We start from the raw sequence: 15,813 nt of genomic DNA on the forward strand, positions 1-15,813 counted from the left end.
TCTGTCAGCATTCTCTGTACTCAGAGATACACATCATGGTGGGGAAAGGAGGAAATGGGGATTCTTCAGGAATCAACATGCACAGCTGTGCTACTTGTAGACCATGCTGTGCATCTTCAGACAACCTTAAACTTGGAGACCAACAGCTCCAGATGTCCCTCTGAATTACAGCCCTGTGCTCATGTCACCTCTGATTGCTGTTTCTACAGATGACACCATGAAGAAAACGGCTATTGAAAATGATTCTTCAGTGACTGAATTTATTCTTTTGGGATTGACAGAGCAACCTGAACTCCAGCTGACCCTGTTTGTCCTGTTCTTGGTGAACTATATGGTCACACTGATGGGAAACTTGACCTTAATGAATCTTATTTGCCTGAATTCTCACCTGCACACTCCCATGTACTTTTTTCTTTTCAATTTGTCTTGCATTGATTTCTGTTATTCCTGTGTCTTTACCCCCAAAATGCTGATGAGTTTTGTTTTAACGAAGAACACCATCTCCTTCACAGGATGCATGACTCAGCTCTTTTTTTTCTCTTTGTTTGTCAGTTCTGAGTGTTATGTGCTGACAGCCATGGCCTATGATCGCTATGTGGCCATCTGCCAGCCTCTGCTGTACATGTTTGTCATGTCTCCTAGGATCTGTTCCCTGCTGATGTTTTGTTCATACTTGATGGGCTTTGCTGGTGCTATGGCCCACACTGGGTGCATGATCAGACTCCACTTTTGTGACTCCAGCATCATCAACCACTACATGTGTGACATTTTCCCTCTTCTCCAGCTCTCCTGCAGCAGCACCTATGTCAATGAGCTTGTGAGTTCTGTTGTTGTCACCACTGTAGTTGTTGTTTCTAGCCTCATAATCTTAACATCATATACTTTGATTCTTTTAAATATTGTTCATATGCCGTCAGCTAAGGGTTGGTCAAAAGCCATGAGCACTTGTGGGTCTCACATAATAACTGTTGGTCTGTTCTATGGATCCGGTTTACTCACTTATATTAAGCCAACATCTGCTGAGACTGTGGACCAGGGGAAAGTTTTCTCAGTGTTTTACACTCTTGTAGTGCCCATGATGAATCCTCTTATTTATAGCCTCAGGAACAAGGATGTCAAAATTGCTGTGAAGAAAACCATGAAGAGAATCACAAACTAACTGAACCCTCTCGCTTCCCTTAGCCCCAGTTGCTTTGATTGTTCTTTTGCTTTGTAATCTTATTCTTCATAATGTTTTTCTATTCGTTTATTTTTCAAAACTTTTTATTTTTATTTTATGTTTATGAGTGTATTGCCTGCATGTGTGTAAGTGTATGCATATTGTGCAATGCCCTTAGAGGTCAGAAAAGGGTGTCAAATGCCCCGGACCTGGAGTTACAGACAGTTGCTAGCTGTCATGTGGTGCTGGGAAACAAACCTAGGTCCTCTGAAAGAGCAGTCAGTGCCTTTAACCACTGACTCCTCTCTCCAGCTCCACTTTTCTATTCTTATATTGTGCTTTTCTTCTATTTTCTACATAATGCACAGATTTTCCATTGTAAGTTTATTTTGCCTCCCACCATGTGGTTTATTTCTTGAGCTCTCCTTTTTGACCTTGAGATATCATCTGACTCAGTGTGCCTCTACTTGATCTTCATTGTTTTTCCAGATTGAGAGTCTATAATGATATTTTTCTCTCTGTAAAAATAACAGTATCTGCTCTTTTTCTTATATAACTTCTCTATGTAAGGAAATGAATGATTTCGTGGACTTTTGTAAACTGATTTCTTTCTTGCTTTTTTTCTCTTGTAGATATTAATTTTCTGATTATGTCTTCATGATAAATACAACCTCTTTTAAGCAACTAAGAAATTATAAGAATTATGAAAACACTAAAATTGCCAAAATTTCCATAATTATTATAGAGAATTATTATGTTGGACTATATACTTAGTCTTCAGTAGCCTTTGCTGTCTGCTACTTACCTGCTTTGTAGTACAATACATTCGTAGACTAATATCTTGGTATAAATGGAGCTAAAATAACGTTAAAATTGTCAGTCTTGTCTGTTTTGTGTATTGTATATGTGATTATTTTCTTATAAGCACAAACAATTGCTAGGCTTTAAGACTTATTAATATATTGTGTGCATAAATACTATTATTCCTGGGATTGATACACAGAGTCAAAGATATACCCATATATATTATGAAGATGAGGAAATAAGTATGTGCTCTGCTTAAGGCCCCACAACTAATCATGCAGCGCTTGATTTGAATCTATGGTTAATATATCAAGAAATGAAATGGAAAGAAAGAGGATTGTGTACAAATATAGAGAAATTCTGGAAAGTTATTTCACAGTGATTCCAAAAGTCAGAACATCCTTTAACAAGTTGCTTATATTAGAGAGATTGTCTAAAATGCTTCAATATTTAAGTAGAAAATGCACTTGTTCCCACAGAACCCCGATTTCAAAGTGGTGCAGAGGCTATCAACAAAGCGACATTTCTCCTTGTCCTTTTGGATTAGTGATAATATCTCTGAGATGGTGAGGCTAAGGGTTTTGGTTAAGCCTTTATGTTGAGTCTCACCACTTTTTCCAAAATTAAATATACATTTTAAGAAATACATTAGATATTATGTATTTATTTGGCAGCACAACTGGTTTATTCATAACAAAAACAAAAGTAAACCATACTCTATGGAAATTCCTCACATTTGTATTGTGTAGAAGATACAGTGTCTATCACTATCTTAATGCGTTCAGGATGGATGTTCCTTAGTAGCTGTTGTATGACTTTTTATGGGTTTGCAAGAGTAAACATCTACTTATCTCAATAAGTTAATCTGTACCAGATCACGGACTAGATTCCACCCAAGTATAGCCTAGTGAAATAATGAGTTTATTTTGGTTACATGTAAGAACATGGGAAACTCAAAGGCAGCTGCATCAGTATAAACCCACCCAACAGGAGTGATTTACCAAAGCTTCATGGTTAGAGCTTCTTGTCAACTTGTAGGAAGTTCCTACAAAAGAGTCTCCTCTTTCTGAGATGCTGTTTATGGTTTATATCATCTTGGGGAAGAGACTTGTGAGTATTGTATGTACTATTAGCTTCCCTGAGTCTTGAAATTTTTTTTCTACTCCTTCTAGCAAGGAATATTTAAATTTGGAAGAATAGCTACACAATATGAATATATCCTAAGTATATGAAGGTTGGAATATGCTGTAATTTAAGTTTATGAACATGGTAATATATGAGAAATTGTAAAATACTGGTTTAAATGCATAGGCTTACAAAAATGTGATGCCAGTTAAAAACTTTCAATCTGATGAAAATTATGGATATTATAGTGTAAAACATTGTAACGATTTTTTATTATTTCAATGATCTTAAAATTTAATTTTTCAAGTCTAAGTTCTTGGAAGTCTAAGTTCTTCCATACTTTTATTTTACTTACATAGTGCATGACTAAGAGTTGTTAAAACTTGGTTGAAATAGTCTCTGAAGCATATATTTCAGAAGACATAGGATATCTAAAATCCATAACTATAAAGCTTTGGGATGTAATTAAAAATGTGATTCATCAATTCAGCACGTAAAGTGTGCCATGAGTTCTCTATTGTCGTAAACAGAAGAGGATTATAAAGAGTAATTCCACAAGAACTTGATTCATTTCTTTAAATTTAAGAGGTGTATTTCACAGTTTCAATTGCTGTGATTAAAAAGGAGAAATAATTTAGCATAAATTTTTAATTAGGTCTATAGTTAATAATATTTATTACTGAAATTTCTAAAATTCAAGTCTATGTAGAAATTAGCATAATAAATAAGTTAGAGTCAAATATAAATTTCTTTGAAAATTATTGACTATTTTGTGGTTGTATGTGTACTTGTTATAAATGAACATAGTCTCCCATCCAAGTACTAACCAGGTCCAACCCTGCTTTTGAGATCACAAGATCAAGTGCAATCAGAGTGGTAAGGCTTTAGAGAAAGGCAAGAGCATGCCAAACCCAGACCCAGCAGAATAATAAAAATCAGAGGAGAAATCAATTAAAATGAAACAAAGAAACCTATACAAAAAAATCAATGAGTCTAAGAGCTGGTTCTTTGAAAAGATAAACAAGATGGACAGTCCCTTAGCTCAGTTAGCCAAAAGAAAGAAGGAACAAATGCGAGGAAAGAAAATCAGAGAAGAAATGCAAAATATCACTGACACCAAAAATTTCTAGAGTATTACAAGGGGGAACACTTTAAAAACCATTATTAAGCTCTGTTAAATTTGAAAATCTAAAAGAATTGGATGAACTTCTAAATTTATTGAAATGACCAAAATTAAACCAAGAAGAAATCAACAGCTTAAACAGATCCATAACAAATTAGGAATTCAAAACAGCAATGAAAAGCCTCCCAACTAATAAAAGCCCAGGTCCAGATGAATTCAAAGCAGAATTTTACCCGAACTTTAAATATCTCCACCCGATACTACTAAAATCATTCAAAAAGATAGAAACAGAGGAAGACCTTCCAAACACCTTCTATGATGACAATATTACTTTAAAACCTGAACTAGACAAATATACACAAAAAAGAAAGCTATAGGCTCACATCCCTAAAGAGCATTGGAAAAAATTCTCAACAAAATACAAACTGCATGTAGATACACATTAAAAATATTATCCAGAGATGCAGGCATGGTTCAATACATGTAAGTCAATAAATGTAATAAATCAGATGAATTGATTTAAAGAGAAAAATCACATGATCATTTCAATAGACACAGAAAAAGACTTTTACAAATTCCAAAACGCATTCCTGATAAAAATCCTAGCAGAAATCGCACTTGTGGAAACATATCTTTCTGTAATTAAAACCATATACAACAAATCCATAGACAACATCATTGTAAATGGGATTAACTTGAAGCATTCCCACTAAAATCAAGAACCAGAGATGGCTGTCCATTATTCCAAATCCTTTTCAAAATAGTGTATGATACTCTATCTTGAGCAAGAGAAGGAAATTAATAAGAAATCAAATTATATAAGAGGTCCCCCAAAACCCTATAAAAATTTCTAAAAAAAATCAACAGTGTCAGCAAAGTAGCAGGTTACAAATATAAAAATCAGTACCCTTTCTTTATATAAATAATAAGAAATCAGAGAAAAAATTCAGGGGAAAACTTCCATTCATAATAATTTAAAAAAAATCTAGGGATAAACTTAACCAGACATTAAAGACCTCTTCAGTGAAAACTTTAAACCTCTGAAGAGTTTGAGGATGCAGGGATATGGAAAGACCTCTGTGCTCGCTCATGAATTGGTTGAATAAACGTAGTGAAAAATCATCATCCTACCAAAAGCAATTTACAGATTGAGTACAATCCTAATTAAATTCCCCATGATATTTTTCATAGAAATAGAAAAGAACCATCCTAAAATTCATATTTTCCACAACGGACCTCTGATAGACAAAGCAGTCCCAAGCAGAAAGTTGAATATACCAGACCTCAATCTATATTATGGAGCTATAGTCACAAAAATAGCATGGCACACTGGCATGGTTTTCACATGCCTTTAGTACCAGCACTCAAGTGGCAGAGGCAGGCAAATCTCTATAAGATGAGGCCATGATGGTCTACATAGTGAATTTCAGTCCAGTTGGGGCTATGGGAGACACTGTCTAAAGACAGTTTCATGATACTTACACAAAATCAGCCTTATAAATAAAGAGAACAAAATATAAGAAGCAAGCATATGTGCATGTCTAAATTATAGCCACGTGATGTTTGCCAAAGGTGCCAAGAACACACATGAAGCAAAGATAGCATGTTCAACAAGTGTTACTGGCCAAGTAGGATCTCCATGTGTAGGAGAATGAATTTAGACCCATACCTATTACCAGGCACAAAAAACAACTCCAAATGGATCAAAGATTTCAATGTAAAGCCTGAAGAGCTGAAACTTAGAAGAAAACATAGGAAGTGCCCTACAAGATGTAGATTTAAGAAAGGACTTTTAAAATCACTTTTAAAGTCAAACAACAGTTGCTCAAGAATTAAGGTCACCAATTAACAAATGAGATCTCTTTGAACTGAAAAGCTTCTGCACAGTAAAGGAACAATCAATATAGTGAAGAGGAAATGCAGAGATTGGGAGAAAATCTTTACATCTGACAGAAGATTAATATTCAGAATGTAGAAATGACTCAAAAAACCAAATAAACAAGAAAAAATGACTTAATTTAATAAATGGACTATGAATCCTAAGAGAAAACTCTCAAAAGAAGAAATAAATCTGTATAAAAAACACCTTTAAAAGTGTCCACCATCCTTATCTGGGCAGGGAAAGACAGTTTCTAACAGGGATGGGACTCCTCTTAGGTTGTCCAGGTTCCAGTGAATGGACCCATGCTCAGGGATATGTCAAGACGCAAATCAGACTCTATACGTCATATTTTATATATAATAGAAGACACTGAAATGGGTGGGGGTCAGTGGAGGGAAGTATGGGGAGTTGACCTAAATACTATCAAATTATCTTGTGTGGAAATTGAGAAATTCAGTAAAAAATTTTACAGTGGTCATAGTCTACACATATTTATTTTCTTTTTCTTTCATAATAATTTCTCTGTACACACAACAAAGATTAAGTCTTCATTCTGTAACCTCATATCCTTATGTTAACAGCATATTAAATCTTTGTACAAAAAAGACACAATTACTTCTGTATAATATGAAAAATAAATTAAAATAAGTTTTCCATTCCACCTACAAAATAAACATGATACTACAAATATCAGAAACTTAACATTTTGTTGCCCATGAAATATTGATTATCCTTCTGGTTCATTTCATTGTCCAGATAGATCAAGGCCAGTGTGTTTTACGTAGTGAGCTCCAGGTTAGCTGGGGCTAGAAGGACCTTGTCTCAACAACAAGGAAACAAACAGATCATGTATCAAATACGAAGTTTTGTAACTTAAGAAAACTTTTCCTTTATAGCTTGATGATACTATTTTGCATAAACATAACAGAATAAAGTCTTTATTTAGATGTTTATTATTCCTTTAAATCTTGCTTCTCTTGCTTTTCAAAATGTATGATGTAGCTCAAAGTGCATGGTGTCTATTCCCCCTTAGCTCCTCCCAGATGAGCTATTGTAATTATAAACAACCCAGAAAAGAGATATGTTTTCTGCTAGAATTTCCTCTGAACTTGAGGGAATCAAGTGCCAGATGTTCCCAACACTGCCTTTAAAACTGATCACTTAGAGTCATCCAGAGTGAGTTAGAGTTAGATTGAACATTTGTCTTTTCTCTATGATGTCCAGAGTACCCTAAAGTAGATTAAATTCTAATAGGACTGCTGGTACAGCCATCACAAACGTTTCAATCCCATCAAATCAATCATCACAGATCTAGTCTAAAAGCGTAAGATAGAAAATAAGCCATAAATTAGTTACATTAATTTATTTGTACTCTAAGATCATAAAAAAGACTAATCAGCTAGAATTCTTCCTAAGGTCATGCACATATCACAGCGTTTTCATTTCACGTATAAATTATAATAAATATATTTATCTAAATTATGTAAGTTCAAATGTAAGCAAACAAATTTCCTGAGAAAATTTGCCCTCTGAATCTTTTTAATCCCATAATAGCAGTACTCCAATTGCTATACCTCCAAAAGTGGAGAGAATTAATCTTATCACCTATGTCTTTTATATATCAAACTACAAATAAAGATTACACCAGAATCTGACACACAAATGTCAATTAAGTCTATTCAGAAGTGCAAATAAGAGAACAGAGACCTTAGCAGAAGGCCTAAGAGTGTCGATCTGGTCTCTGCTTGGTGTACTGGATGAGAACTCAGCAGACAGCTTGAGAGTGCCAGATCCGGCCTTTCCCTGGTAGGGGCTGAGACCTCAGCAGACTTCCTGAGAGTGCCTGGATCCAGTCTCCACATGGTGGTGAGCTTCTCCAAAGCTTTCCCAAATGGTGCCATACTCAGCTCCCTAACTGGGATTATGTGAGACCCCCTCCTATGGCCCCAGGGGTTTACTTACCCTACTGTAGGGCAGAGACCTTAGCAGAAGGCCTGAGAGTACTTGATGTGGTCTCTGCCTGGTGTAGGGGCTGAGAACTCAGTCTGAGAGCACCTGATCTGGAATCAGCTTGGTATAGGGGCTGAGAACTCAGCAGACTGTCTGACAGTGCCAAAATCAGGCCTTCCGGTACTGAACTTCCCAAATTGTGCTCTGAGCACCCTCTAGTAGGGATCTGAGTATTTGAGGGGAGCCTGAGTGTATCTGACTGGAGCCTGTCTTGGGGCTTTTGGGAGTTTCTGAGTCGCTGATTTGAAGCTATCGGTCCCTCCCAAATAAAATCTGAGAGAAAGTGAAACCTAGACCAAGCACCTTTACATACCCAATAAGAAAACAACCAAAGCACACCAATAATACAAACAGAAGTAGACTTCAACTCAGCAAACGAAGGCTTGATTTTCATACCAGAGTCACAAACAATGAAAGTATTTCCACATGCCAAAATCACGATGGAAAAATAATAACAGGGAAAACCAAAATAATGTGTTCCCACCAAACCTCACCAGTCCTGTAGAAGAGTTCTATAAGGAAAACCCCCTAGAGATAACTCAGGACACAAAATTCAAAAAAAATCATAAATATTATCAAGGGTTTCAAGAAATTTAAAGAGCACACAAACAAAGCAAAGAACTTAAAGAAGATAGAGATAAACTTCTGACTGAATTCATAAAAGAGAACATTGAAGAAAATTTAGGCTGAAATGAAGAAGGAAATGAAAAACCCCAATTTGAAAGAACAGGAGAAAGCCTTTCCCTTAAAATGAATGAAACAGAGAACAGAATATCAACACTGGAGGAGAAAGTTGAAGAATTGGACTGCTTGTGCAAAGATTATAGAAAAAATTAAAACACAGGAATGGAATATGCAGGAGATGTGGGTTACCATGTAAAGACCAAATCTACATATCATAGCCATAGAGGAAGGAGAAGAATTTTAGGTTAATGGTATTGATCAGATGTTAAACATGGTTATAGAAGAGAACTTCCCCAAATTAAGGAAAGACATCCCCATAGAAATAGAAGAAGCACATAGAGCACCAAGTAAACAGGACCAGCAAAGAAACTCCTCATGGCATATCATAGTAAAATACTAAATGTACAGAACAAAGAGAGAATACTGAAAGCTGCAAATGTGAAACAACTGACATATAAAGGAAAACCCATCAGAGTAACTGCTGACTTATCAATGCAAACCATGAAAGCCAGAAGAGCCTGTACGAAGGTATTTCCAGTTTTAAATACTCATAGATGACAACCCAGAATACTTTACCCAGCAAAAATATAGAAGGGGAAAGAAAACCTTCCACAATGGGAAAAGGCTGAAAGGATACATGTCCACAAAACCCCCCTTCAAAGAATTCTTGAGGTAATACAAGAATGGATAAGGAGTAACTATACCCAAGGGGCAACAGAAAGAAACTAAATGAAGATATAATGGTGGAAACACAAAATTATACAAAGAATTCAAACAGGTATCAAAATGTGGCAACCATGACATCTTTCAATTATGTCTTTGAATAGCAATAAGTTGAACTCCCCAGGCAAAAGACACAAGTTAGTTGAATGGATTAAGAAACAAAATCCATCTTTATGATGTCTGCAAGAAACTCATCTCACTTTCAAGGACAGGCACTACCTTAAGGGGAAACTATAGAAAAACATTTAAAGCAAATGGCACTAATCAACAAGCAGGGGTTGTAATTCTAGTATGTGACAAAATAGACTTCAAACTAAAACTAATCAGAACAGATAAAGTGGGTCACTTCATTCTGATCAAAGGAACAATTAACCAAGAAGATATTAAAATCCTGGATATATATGTACCATACTCTTGTGCACCCAAATTCACAAAAACAACACTACAGGACTTTGAGAAACAGATTAACACCAACTCATGTTTTTCAATTGAATTTACGCTAATACTATTCAGATTAGATAATTTCCTAGATAGAAGCAATATGAGGCATCCTAAGGGTTATGCTTAAAGCCAGATGGACTAAAAGGGGATCTCTGTCAGTATTTGATGAGTATTTAACTAAATTTATAGTCTTTTGACTTGTGCTTAATTCAAAACGTCTTTGCTGAATTTTCTTAATTCTTGATATTTTATGTTTCTTTGCTACCCATTTTTCACAAATGAGTGTTCAAGGTGCTAGGTATGTATACTGTTTGTGCACTTCCAGGAGGGGCTCATGGTTTCATAAAAATGTTCTTCTAATAGGAATTTCTATGAGATGAGTACATTTCATGGACCAATACCCTGGTTCTTCCATGACCGCCAGTTATCTAGAGCATTTTTCCCAGGTTTGGAAGGAGCAATGTCACTTTTTTTCATTCATCAGACTGACTCTCTCTCTCTCTCTCTCTGTCTTCTGTCTCTCTCTTTTGAAAAGGGAAAATTGTCAAACATATAGGATTAGGCTAGGAATTATCAAATGACTGGTCATGAAAAATGGCTTAAAATTGATTAAACAAAAAATTAAGGAAACAAAAACAAACCTACATCTTTAGTGGTGATAACTAAGGAATAACTTACGGATGTTTGAATTATGATGACTGATGAGTTACTTGGGGTCGAAAGTCTGTGACTAGCATTGCGTTTGAATGAAATGTCCACCCACTAGTGTTCTATGACAATCTCTTGACTGTCTTTCCAGACTGAGAAACTCTCCTGGTCCTTGTGTAGGAGAGAAAAATGACATCACATATTCTTTTGTAGGAAAATTTCCTCCAACTCCAGAAATCAAGATCTGCTTCCACAAAGGCAGCTTCTATTAAAACCCCAGACTCCAAAGACACTCTGGGTGTACACTCTCTCTTCAGCTTGCTGTTAGCCTTTAGAGTATATGAAAATTTTATTCTCATAAGCATGATCTACCTAAATTTCTTTTGTATCTGTCTCAAATTATTCCCTTATGTGATCAGGGACCTCTGAGACTCTTGATATAGAAACAAGACAATAGAGAGTTGATCACAGTCAAATGTGGTTCTGTTTCAAGAGATTGTTGCTCCCAAATTCACAGTGAGTTCTCTTTTTCTTACATTCTTTTAATGAATATTGTTGCTGCAGATTTTTATAGTTTAAATTGATGCTGCGTTTTGAACTAGATTTTTTTATACTACAAGCTATAATTATTTTTCCCTGCAATGTCAGTACCATGTGGATACAGCACACATTATAACCTAATCTTCTGAGCCCCAATAGCATCCATCGACCATATGTCAACATCCAGAGAAATACTTTTGTTCACACCTGGTGTATGCCTTGATGGGGAGGAGAGTATTGGAATGGACTGGGCAGGAGCCAAGGATACTGTTTATTCTCTACTATTTATTACAGCACCACCATAAGATATGCCCTAATTCAAATGCCAGTTGTACCAAGGAACTTGGTTTATCTGAATAAGGATGTGGAACTGCAGAAGAAGAGATAATGCTTATGAGGCTCATTCCCTAACTTTAGTACAGTTCTAATACATTATGCAAATATTGTTTCATGGCATACAATGCTATGACACAGCTCATTATTCTATTTAATAATTTCATTGGACTTTTTTGGAGTGGTGAAATTTAACATTTGTGGTGGTTTGAATGAAAATGTCCCCCAGAGGCTCCAAGTATTTGGAAAATTTTTTTTTTCCTGGGAAGGTGGCACTGTTTGAGAGGTCTTAGAGGGTGTGGCTATCCTGGAGGAAGCACGTCACTGGGGGTGGGCTTAGAGAATTCTTAAGCCTTGTTGGATCTCCAATTGCTCTCTTGCTTCGTCTGCCTGCTTGATGTTGTGAGAGCTTAACTTCTGCTGCTCCTGCTCCAGTCACATCCAGCCACCATGGCTCCCCGTCATGATGGACTGTAATTCCCCTGGAACCATAAGCTCAAATAAACTCTTATTCTTATAAGTTGTTTTGGTCAGTACTTATATCACTGCAAAAGAAAAGTGACTAATACAACATTCAAACTTACATATTCTAGTCAAGAAATCTACCATGAATCAACAACCCAAATCCTTTTAATGAGCATATTTCATAAATATACAATTGAATAGACTGACATAAAAATAAGTGTCAGAGGATTTTACAGTTTTATAGTTGGGAAGTGGAAATGTCTGGATTTCAACTTGCATCAAATCAGGTTCCTATTTCTATTCTTTCAGCCTCCCTGTACAGAAATTTGGGTATTATGCTAAGCTTGGTCTGATGATGTTTATTACTGAAATCACAGGAGAGCTACAAATGGCAAGTAAGTGTGTCCTTGTGTAATTCTCTTGCAGAGTTGTGCAGAGTTTAATGAGAAGAATGAAAAAGGGACCAGTCACAGCTCTACCCCAGAGACCAGGTACTCCTGCTGGGAAATTATAAATTGAGAACAACTTTGAATCTCAAAAGATCCATTAGTTCTATGATCCTAGATGTAAAACTAAGCTCAGAGATTTCTACCCTCAAGGGGCTAAGAGAATATTTTTCCATGCTTCTAATGAATTTTTTCAGAAATCCTGACTTTGAAATAGATATTATCAATTGAGGTGATATAAGATAGCTTTTTCCTTTGTGTATGTGAAATAGAGATCATGTCATTTCCAGGTGTACCTCTTTGAAAAAGCCACACACATATCTTTACTGGTCACCACTGCATGAACAATAATTATTGACTTGGACCCTTTCAGTACAGTGAAGAAGATATCACCATGAGTTCTACTAGCAGATTGTACTGTGGGTAAACAAAGGTGAGCACTGATTAATGTTTGCCTTGACAATTTTCTTACAAACATATAGCTGTGGTAGTTATGAGTCCTAGAGAAAATTACTTACACGTTAGTATAATCAACCTTAACCTATAGTAAGCTGTAAAAAAAAGAATGAAATGATCCAGAGTCTTTTGCAGTTCTATCAGCATTTCTCTGGGCAAACGTAACTATCATGAATGAGAGGAAAAAAGAAGTGGTGAATCCTCAAGAATTCACATGGGTAATTGTGCTCTGTGTATGCCTTCCTGTGTGGTCAGTAAACCTCAGACACAGAAAGCAGTAACTAGCTTTCCCTCTGGAGTCAAAGATGTTAATATCACCTTGTACTCCTATTGCTACAGATGCCATCCAGGAAGTCCAGAAAGAAAATGGCTGTACCAAACGACTCTTCTGTGTCTGAGTTTATTCTTATGGGATTGACAGATCATCCTGAGCTTCAGCTGCCCCTGTTTGTCCTGTTCTTGTTGAACTACACAGCCACTGTGATGGGAAACTTGAGTTTAATGAATCTCATTTGCTTGAATTCAAATCTCCATACACCTATGTACTTTTTTATCTTCAATCTCTCCTGCATTGATTTTTGTTATTCATTTGTCTTTACACCCAAGATGCTGATGAGTTTTGTTTTAGAGAAGAACACCATCTCTTTCACAGGATGCATGACTCAGCTGTTTTTTTTCTGCTTTTTTGTCAACTCTGAGTGTTACGTGCTGACAGCCATGGCCTATGATCGCTATGTAGCCATCTGTAAGCCTCTGTTATACAAGTCTGTTATGTCCCCTAAAATATGCTGTCTGCTAATGTGTGCTGTATATTTGATGGGGTTTGTTAGTGCAGTAGTCCACACAGGGTTTATGATCCAGATCAATTTTTGTGCTTCTAACATCATTAACCACTACATGTGTGACATCTTCCCCCTCCTCCAGCTCTCCTGTACCAGCACCTATATCAATGAGCTTGTAAGTTCTGCCGTGGTTGGTACAATTATCATTTTATCTAGCCTCATTATCTTAAACTCATATGCCATGATTCTTTCCAATATCATTCGGATGTCATCAGCTAAGGGTTGGTCCAAAGCTATGGGTACTTGTGGGTCTCACATCATTACGGTTGGTCTATTCTATGGGTCTAGGCTGCTAGCTTACATCAAGCCATCATCTGCTGAAGCTGCAGATGAGGGGAAATTTTTCTCAGTGTTTTATACTCTTGTGGTGCCTGTGCTGAATCCTCTAATTTACAGCCTCAGGAACAAGGATGTCAAGCTTGCTGTGAAGAAAACCATGAAGAGAATGACAGGCTGATTTAATCACTGGTGCTTCCTTAAACCCTGCCTCCTTTACTTCCCTCATCTCCAAGTGATCATGTTATCATTTCCATTTTTCTGTTTGTTTTCATCTTTCTATTGTCTTGACAGGATTTCTGCTGCAATCCTCTTTTCCTCTTTTATACAATGTACCTATGTGCACCTATTTTTTCTTACTTAAGATATCTTCAGTTTCAGTGTGGCTGCAACATGGTGTTCATTGACTGTGATGCTTTGAAAAAGGAGCCCCTACAGACCCAAATATTTGAACACTTGGTCAATGGGTGTTGCTGGTGGTGTCAAACCTTTTTCAGGTATGGCCTAGGTAGAAAAAGCGCATTGCTGGGCATTGGACTTTGAGAGTTCGTAGCCTTGCCCCAGTACCAGTTTGCCAACACTGCTTCCTGTGCCTGCTTAAGCTTTCTGTGCTGGCTCCCTCCTGCCCTTCCAGGATAGACTCTTATCTCTTAACGCTCTGGAAGCCTAAGTCCAGTAAACTCTTCCTTCTATATTATGCCTCAGTTTGGCTGTTTTATCACAGCAACAGAAAAGTAACTAAGTCATTGTGTATATCAGATCAAGGTCCAATTGTGTTATCTTGCAGTACCTTCCAGCTAAAGACAAAACTGTCTTTCTCTTGTGTCTATTCTCTGGGTAAGGAAATCCATTGAGTTGCATGTCTTATGTAGAATTAATTTCTTTCTTATGTTCACTTCTGAGACAATGACCAAAATGTGGATATGACATAGTTGTCAAAATTTCATGATTAATTTCGAGCCCTTTAGGGAAATTTTCTTTAGTTTCAACTTTTAGTTACATATTTGCAATAAATAGTAAAACTATACTTTATTCAAATTAGGTTTTTATTTTATGCATATTTGAGTATGTATTAGTCATATTAAACAAACGTTTTTACAATTATAATAATTCACTGGCAAACTGTTATTTTGTTTATGAATAGAATTGTAATTGCCACTGTCTTCTCAACAATATATGGATTGTGTATGTGATGGTTTATAAAACTGACATACTCGTGTCCCTGTCTGCAAAACACAGAGCCATTATATATCTAGAATTTTTATTTTTCCCATTGCATTAAATAAATACTTTTACAAAACAGTGTACTTGTTTCTTCTGAAAAGCAAACCACAGAGGACCTTAAGGCTTAGTGATATAGTCCATGTATGCTGTTGTAATAAACTTTTATTTTTTTCCTGATAAGACACCAACAAAAGGCCAAAGAAATCATTGAACACAAGTCAAGCCTGTGGAAACAATGAGTTTATTGCAGCTACTCACAGAAGCCTGGGTGATGGGTAGCTGACAGGAATCCAGGACTCAGAATGGCTAAATTGCTGATGTGCTTACACCAATATGGACAATGACTCACTAAGCTTGCATCACTGAAGCTCCCACCTGACCTGCAGTCAGCTCCACCAAAGAGCCTGCTTTCCTTTGGAAAGTGTTTATTGGGAACATATTTTTGAAATTGTGGCTCTTGAATATTTGAAGTTTTGTGAGCTTCTTGCAAATTAAGAACATCACTCTTCCCTCTAGGAGTGAATGATTCAGTCCTTAGACAACAATGAGTAATTAGGAGATATAGGCTGCTTTGGATACAGTGCATTTATCTATCTATCTATCTATCTATCTATCTATCTATCTATCTATCT

The 15,813-nt window shown here is 36.3% G+C and overlaps 2 protein-coding genes across 2 annotated transcripts; both read left to right on the forward strand.

Moving 5' to 3' along the window:
* Positions 1 to 217: 217 nt before the first annotated feature.
* Positions 218 to 1,159, forward strand: LOC103740348 (olfactory receptor 143-like). Its single transcript, XM_008840930.1, has one exon. It carries the CDS (start codon positions 218 to 220, stop codon positions 1,157 to 1,159), a length of 942 nt encoding a protein of 313 aa, XP_008839152.1.
* Positions 1,160 to 13,172: 12,013 nt separating this feature from the next.
* LOC103740380 (olfactory receptor 143-like) lies at positions 13,173 to 14,138 on the forward strand. The gene has a single exon (XM_029567296.1). The coding sequence runs from the start codon at positions 13,179 to 13,181 to the stop codon at positions 14,136 to 14,138; it is 960 nt and encodes a 319-aa protein (XP_029423156.1). The 5' UTR covers positions 13,173 to 13,178.
* The last annotated feature ends 1,675 nt before the right edge of the window (positions 14,139 to 15,813 follow it).

The sequence above is a fragment of the Nannospalax galili genome, unplaced genomic scaffold (assembly GCF_000622305.1).
Source record: "Nannospalax galili isolate Female #2095 unplaced genomic scaffold, S.galili_v1.0 scaffold881, whole genome shotgun sequence".
NCBI classification, from domain to species: Eukaryota; Metazoa; Chordata; class Mammalia; order Rodentia; family Spalacidae; genus Nannospalax; species Nannospalax galili.